General features: G+C 34.4%; 2 protein-coding genes across 3 annotated transcripts; one reads left to right on the top strand and one right to left on the bottom strand.

Moving 5' to 3' along the window:
• Positions 1–3,305: 3,305 nt before the first annotated feature.
• LOC131437710 (GSK3-beta interaction protein) lies at positions 3,306–3,940 on the top strand. 2 transcript variants are annotated; one of them, XM_058607228.1, is made up of 2 exons: positions 3,306–3,350; positions 3,410–3,940. In XM_058607228.1, exon 2 carries the CDS (start codon positions 3,433–3,435, stop codon positions 3,865–3,867), a length of 435 nt encoding a protein of 144 aa, XP_058463211.1. In that variant the 5' UTR covers positions 3,306–3,350; positions 3,410–3,432; the 3' UTR covers positions 3,868–3,940. The 2 variants fall into 2 exon arrangements, with proteins under 2 accessions (XP_058463211.1, XP_058463212.1); XM_058607229.1 differs by having other exon boundaries at positions 3,312–3,350; positions 3,421–3,940.
• Positions 3,922–5,493, bottom strand: LOC131437709 (zinc finger protein 277). The gene has a single exon (XM_058607227.1). The coding sequence runs from the start codon at positions 5,387–5,389 to the stop codon at positions 4,040–4,042; it is 1,350 nt and encodes a 449-aa protein (XP_058463210.1). The 5' UTR covers positions 5,390–5,493; the 3' UTR covers positions 3,922–4,039.
• Between the last annotated feature and the right edge of the window lie 1,645 nt (positions 5,494–7,138).

The following is a 7,138-nucleotide window of genomic DNA, read 5'->3' as shown; positions in this document are numbered from 1 at the left end:
GTATTTGTTGATTCAATCGAGTTCTACATTTACATCAAGAAAAAAATTGGTTCATTTTATCTATGATCTTATTTGTGTAATGGCAACTAAGTTTAATGTTTGCATTAACCGTATCAGTTTTGTTTCTTATAAGTCAATCAATTTCGCTCCCGTGGATGATCAAAAAAGTTTGCACGTGTTCTAGAAGGAAAATTTAAGTGTTTCTTTCGTTTCCTCGGGGTCTTTTAACAGTTGAAGTGTATGTATGGTTAATTCAAAATATTACTAAACTTGCATTACTTTACATAACACGTTTTTTACAGAAAATATTTGATGCAGGAATTCTACCTTGACCAGATTAATGGAGCACCGAATCATTAATTGTTACATGTGAAAAATTTCATCGTCATACGACAAAAGGGCCCAACAGCTATTGAAAGCAATTAACAAGTTGAAAATTGATAAAAATCGAAATAAAATTAGTTAAAAAAATTACCTTGAAAATTATTTTGAAAGAAATCTCTATTAGGCTCTCTGACAGCTCACTTACAACCACAAATGCAAATGAGATTGGTTTGTTTTCATCAGGAAACGCATGCATTAAACACGATTCAGACGATCAATCAACTTCGGTCGACGTTCAGAATAATTTATTAATTTTTTTAGCCGAACATTGCTCACGTATCCGTAGTTAAAATATTCCGTGAGCTCGACGTAGTGTCCTTTCATATAAATTGCTTACAATTAATGTTGTTGTTCCGTAATCGTTCCATTCAGGTGATAGTCGTTTAATGCTGCGTGTGAATCACTTTTACATATTGTTTTGTTTTCATCAGGAAACGTGTTGGCCACCCATTTTTCAGTAGGACCGCCGCTCATTCTTCACCGGGCATAGAAACCTCAATTTAAGAATAATGACAAACAAAAATGTATAATTTTAACAAACAAAAGCGTTTGTTGAAATACTAATTATTTTAGGTTTGAATCTTATCGTTCATTTCATCTGCCAAGTTTATAAATTCAAAGAACTAATTTTGTTATCTTTATCTAAAGCTAGTTCATTTTAAACTTATTTTGAAAGTTAAATTTACCATGAAATTTTTTGTCAAGAAATTGACAGGAATGCGCAAGTAAAATATTTCTTATTTTTAACAAAATATTTCTTGAAACAAACTAATGCACTGAGCAAAATCAAATATTTTATTTTGTAGCTTCAAACAACAATTTTTGCAATTTCAAACCAGATTTTTTTTTGTCACTATTTCAACAAAATAATTCGTTGCGTGAAACCAAAATTTAGTTATTTTTACAATATTTTTCTCTGCGTGTACTTTAACGAATTTCCTATAAAACTAGCAACACTGAAGGGTAAGAACAAGTTCACTATAGTTACTGTTTATTATAGTGAAAAATATGTAAACATATTACTTACATATTTTGATCCTTAGGAAAACTATGGAGCAAAATTTCGGACGACCCTGTTCGTGTGTCACATCCCTCTACTAAGCAACTTCTCACCATTTCGAAAGCTTCTCGGTTTATTAGCCGGCGATATTTAGACTGATTGTTGCAGTTTAATACAGCAACGATAAACAAACAAGTTTGTTTTCCACCGTAGCAACTAGCATATAGCGTTGCCAGAAACGAACTCCTTTCACATTTTCACACTATCACAACGAAAGGGAGATATTCGCTAGGCTTACTTGTTCATGCTGTGAACCAAACATTGGCGATTCGTTTATATGGGACTTAGGGATATTATTATTTGTATTTGACCACACGTTGATTGTCGCTTAACCGAAAATGAATACATCTTGGTTTTCCGATTTGATCAAACAATATCTGCCTGTAGCTTTTCAGACTCTTAAGTATGGTTTTATTTGACTTATATATATTTTCTGACACAAGTTATTGTCATCGGTTCAGCGTTCTCACTATATAAGTATTTGGCGAAAATTATGTTTTGTCAACACTACAAGGAAACATCAATCCATCGTGAAACACCAAAGATGATCAAATGAAATCATTCCAGACTACCAATGTTCATATGGACGTCGAGCGAATCGATCCATTTGTTCGCTCGAATTACACTGAAATCCATCGGTGGAGAATGTTACCAGCCAAAGTTTGAGATTCCGAATGTTTACTGGGTACATCCGTTCGAGATTAACTACGAGCGAGTTGGTCATCCGTTGCTCTACTCTACGGTTCATTTCAAGTTTCTATCCGTAGTACATAAGTACTTTTTTAATGATGGTCGACGTGTTTCTGATATTGTTGGTTTTTTTTACAAAAGTAAGGTACAGATCACTAAGTCTGACTAGATGGCATTGACATTTGCTTCTACCGAATCCGTTTCGGAAAATTTGTCCTGGATTTACAGCGAATCGAAGGTTGAGCTAAACTCAGTGTTCTCATTATCTGTGATGATTGAAAATATTGAACTTACCACCCAAATAAAAAATATTGTAGAAAAACAATACGATTTGCTGTTACAAAACTGACACAATTTTGCTTTGTTCATTAGCGGCCCTTACACGATCATTAAAAGTGTCATTACTAAAAAGTAATGACACTTTTAATGATCGTGTAAGGTCTACGAGTTCAGTAATGACACGAGTAATGATGGAATTCCGGATTTTCAATCATTACCAACATTATTTCTTCTTCTTCTTTTTTGTGGAAGTGCTGAATATCTTTAGAACTATACGCGAAAAAATGACAAAGTGTAGATTTAAATTGTTAATATTTCATTAACCTTAACGTGGCAAATCAAATTTATTTTCAGCTAAACGAAAATAAATATATTGCTATTGCTGGAGTAGTTACAAATACTCATCATTAATAATGAACGTGTAATGCTAAAAAGTAATGATGTACAGTAATGCAGTAATGACGAGCGTTTGAGCAGAAGTGTCATTACTTAGTAATGACACTTTTAATGATCGTGTAAGGGCCGCTATTGAACAATATTTTAACCTGTTGTTGTAATTGTTACCTATTCAATTAATTGTAAACATGTTTTTTACAATAGAATGTATAGGCTGTTAAGTATCGTAACAATTCAAATCATAGTTTTCTCATACATGTTTTCTTGGAAAACAATAAAATGTACAGTTTGCATATTGTTTGAAACGCCACGTTTAAAATTAATTCAATTGTAGAATCGTAGAAACAATATATTGAATCGTTGGAAATGAAAAAACTACAAGGATCAGCCCCATGGGGTTGTTCGAGCCATTGATGTGGAACAAGGCAACCAAAATTTCTAATGATCGACACGTGATCACCAGTGTATTTTACATCGTGGGTTGGAGTATTTACTCTTTGCGTGACTTATATATCATAGACTCTGCAAATTGTAAAAAAATGTGGGTAGAAATGTAGAATAGTGACGGTAAAAATCTTTATAATATTGATGTAAACGTAGGTTGTTTTTAGGACGTTTTGACCATGGGAGATAATCCAGGTTCATATGAAAAGTATTATTTGGAAACTGACGAAATCATTGACTGGAAAAAAGAAGCCAATGCTGTCATCCATGATATTTTTAATCATGTTAAGGAAATAACACTCTCGGAACGGTTGACGCCGACAGACAGCGCTGCGTTTATAAATATAAGAACATTGGAAGGAACTACTGTTTGTGTTCTGATAAATGGTGAAGGTCTCCGGATTGTTAGTGATCGATTTGACTCAATAGAGCATGAACATCCTGACAATATTGTATTTGAAACTCCCTATTCATTACTTTCACACATAAGCCCGGAGTATATCAACTCTTTTGGAAACAGTCTAGCGGAAGCACTTAGCAAACAGTTGCAGGAAAATATATTGAATGATGATACAAAACTTGAAAACAGCGAAACTAATTGTGAAGATAAGTAGTTTTTCTTTATTATATACAATATTTTCTCATCGTTAAATACCAAAGAAAAGGAGTTTTATTTACTTTTAATTTTTATTTTATGGACTAATTAGAAATATCACAAGTCAAAACAATGCCTTTAAACAAATCTAATCAATATACAATATAGCAACATTCATTGCTTATAAATGTTTATTCTAATCTGAAACCCTCCAATGACAGCGATTCGGCTTCCGTGCTTACATTAGCGTTGACATTCTCTGAAACGACCATTGAACTGTCGTCTGATTGATCTGGACTATCGTCTTCTAGATGACATAAAAATTGGTCATCTTCATAAGTGGGGAAAAAGAACTCAGGTTGATCCCAATATTGTTGTTCTCCGATACTAAAATGTCCAGCTTCTTTAAGATGAATCTCGAGATGCTCTCGGGTGTGGAACACTTCACGACAGAGTACACATTTCAGTACATGCATTTGTCGTCGAATATAGTTCACTACTTTCACTCGTTGATAAAAGCTAAAACCAACTACGTTAGTGTCGAAATCGAAGTCGTGATGTAATTTCATATGATCTTTAAGACTTTCGATTTTCGGTTCAGAATTTGAACAGAAAAGACAAGTTGTTGGCTGTTCTTCGCCATACCAGTCCGACCAGTTTGAGTCCGAGTCCTCTGAATGGAAAGGAGAGTTCTCTTCTTTGCCTAAGTTTGCCTTATGTGGTTGTTTTATTGTAGTTCCTTTCAACCGATCATTCTTGTAGTTGACCAAGAAAAAGCGATCATATGATTTCAGATCCGGATTTATTCGCTTGTGTCCTTTTTTCCTCATATGTTCTTTAAGGGTAGGTCTATCCTTGAATGTTTTTTCACAATAGATACATATTAACTTGTTCATCTTTTCCTGTACAATATCAACGAGTTCATCCACGAACACTAAATTCTCCGCTTTACCTAGCAGCAGAAAATGCTTTTTATACAGGTGTTCTAAAAATTCCGATCTGGTTTCGGCTTGGACATCTCTACAATATAAACAGCCTCTGTTAAAGTTTCGATCTGTTCGTTCGAACTGATGTCGTGTCAACACTAATTCCATCATATCTTGTTTTAATCGCAGCCTTAGTTCATAATCAGTAGGTTCGATGTTGCTTAACAAAAAATATTTTTCATCGATTGCTGGAGTACCATCGGGTAACTGGTTCATGAGCATAGCAGAACAAAATTTCTCTAGCGGGTGCTCTTGGAACTTTTCCTTCCAAAAATGGCAATAGCTGACTAAACAATCGATTTCGTGAACGTCTGCTATCACGAGTCGATGGATCATATATAGGTGAGCTAGATATTGGTCCCTAGAGTCTCCTATCCGGAAGTTATACACATTATCGCACAACATGCATGGCACAGATGTATCATTCGCCAGCTTTGTAGGAGGTGGATTTTCGTAGTCATTTTTTGAAAAGATTAGCGGACCAATTACCGATGACTGTATTGCTTCCTTGGAAACGTTCTTCGGAATAGTAGATGCACCAGTAGAGGAAATCATGACATTTACTATCAATTTAAAAACTCATAAATATTGCGATTAGTGAAAAATCAAATAAGCTTAGAAAAACGAATATAGTAATTTATAAGCGTGTATGAAAAACAATCTTGTAAAGACAGCTGGGATGTCAGGATAAGGCACGACGTAAAATACACTGGTGGCGTGCTAAGACAGTTTTGGTTGTGTTGGTAATTTTCTCACGAAACTAAGTATGGCGCGTCGGGATTCAAGCATGTAAACATAAACAAACGACCATTTCAGATCGGGATTTCACTTCTAAGTTATTCTAGTTGTCGCGCAGCCTGGCGAATCTTTGGCACTAATTGAAAATCTGGACATTTTTTCTTCAAGGGCTTGCAAGGTAACGTCGAAATATAGAAAATTTTACACACATCCGGTTCTGATCATTTCGTTCGAGGAAGGATTTGGCGGATCGCACTGTGGTATCTATTACAGCTATTATGGATAATGGAGTGATTGTGCTGTGGGTGGCATTTCAAATGCAGATGATGAAAACGATTGAAACATCCCGGAACAAAACACCGCATTTCACTGTCAATATTTTCGCAAACAGAACCAACTCTAAATATTTTCATAAAAGCAACTCCCGGAACGTCATTTGTTTATGTTTTTTCTTCTTCACGTCTCTCTGTTATTCCAAAATAAAATGACAACCGCACTAACACATAGAAAAACTAGATCACCAGGGTATTTTACATCGTGAGGATAAGGGATGTCGAAATATCGATTAATCGATTAATAACTCATCATCGAAAAAATTTAATCGATTAATTTGAAACCAATATTCGATTCTTAGGGCATTTTCAATTCAGTAGTGTTTTAGTTCTGATGCATAATTCATGCCAGTTACAAAATTTAAATCTGGATTTCATAACAAGAAAAACTGGCAGCCCCAGAAGTGTTTTACTCGTGTTTCAAATATACAAAAATTAGAACGACATCGTAGACCAGTTTTAAATTTGACAGAAGAACTGGTCGAATAAATAAAACTAGAACGGCTTGTTGGGGATACGTTTGTTCCAGTTTCTGTTATATTATAGATCTTCCATATAGAACTTCTAGCTGCTGAATTTGCTCTTAAGCTAATCGAATAGTTTGAAAAGTTCAATTGAGCAATTCGACGTCTATAGCGGCCCTTACACGAGCATTAAAAATGTCATTTTAAATGATGACTAACTAATGATGTAATTCAAATTTGTTTGAAATTTCGTCATTAGTGCACCATTACACGTTCATTAAAATGATATTATTTTTTATTAATGACATTTTTAATGACTCGTGTAAAGGCCGCTTATGTTACGCACCCCGATGCAGCGTATACGGATATTGCGGGGTTCGATTTTACACTGACGTAAAAACATTTATGAATTTTATCATTATACACTGCGGAAAAAGTGCTTAGAGTTTCATTAGTTTAGAACTTATGAAACAAGCAAGAATCAGTTCTATTTCGTATTGAAGATTTTTGTGAACAGTTTTATCGACGACACGACCAGGTACTCTGAATAAAAATCGGAACAAATGGCGTTCATGAGCGATTCACTGTCAGTTACCACAAATATAGTGACCCCTTGATAATGATAAAAATAATCTTCTAGAGCAATACTGTTTAAGTTGCTACGAACTAGTTACTAAGAAACCCCTTATAAATAAACAAACCATTCGAGAAAGTTTTCAAACAGTTCTATGAAATTATTCTGAAGAAATCTAGAGATAAATGCAAAATTT

The sequence above is a fragment of the Malaya genurostris genome, chromosome 3 (genome assembly GCF_030247185.1).
Source record: "Malaya genurostris strain Urasoe2022 chromosome 3, Malgen_1.1, whole genome shotgun sequence".
Lineage (NCBI taxonomy): Eukaryota > Metazoa > Arthropoda > Insecta > Diptera > Culicidae > Malaya > Malaya genurostris.
The sequence above is the reverse complement of the archived record's forward strand: the minus strand, read 5'-3'. Positions and strand labels throughout refer to the sequence as shown.

Bases quoted from the DNA above. Each gene is read 5' to 3' on its own strand.
- LOC131437710 (XM_058607228.1), top strand. From the start codon at position 3,433: ATGGGAGATAATCCAGGTTCATATGAAAAGTATTATTTGGAAACTGAC.
- LOC131437709 (XM_058607227.1), bottom strand. From the start codon at position 5,389: ATGATTTCCTCTACTGGTGCATCTACTATTCCGAAGAACGTTTCCAAG.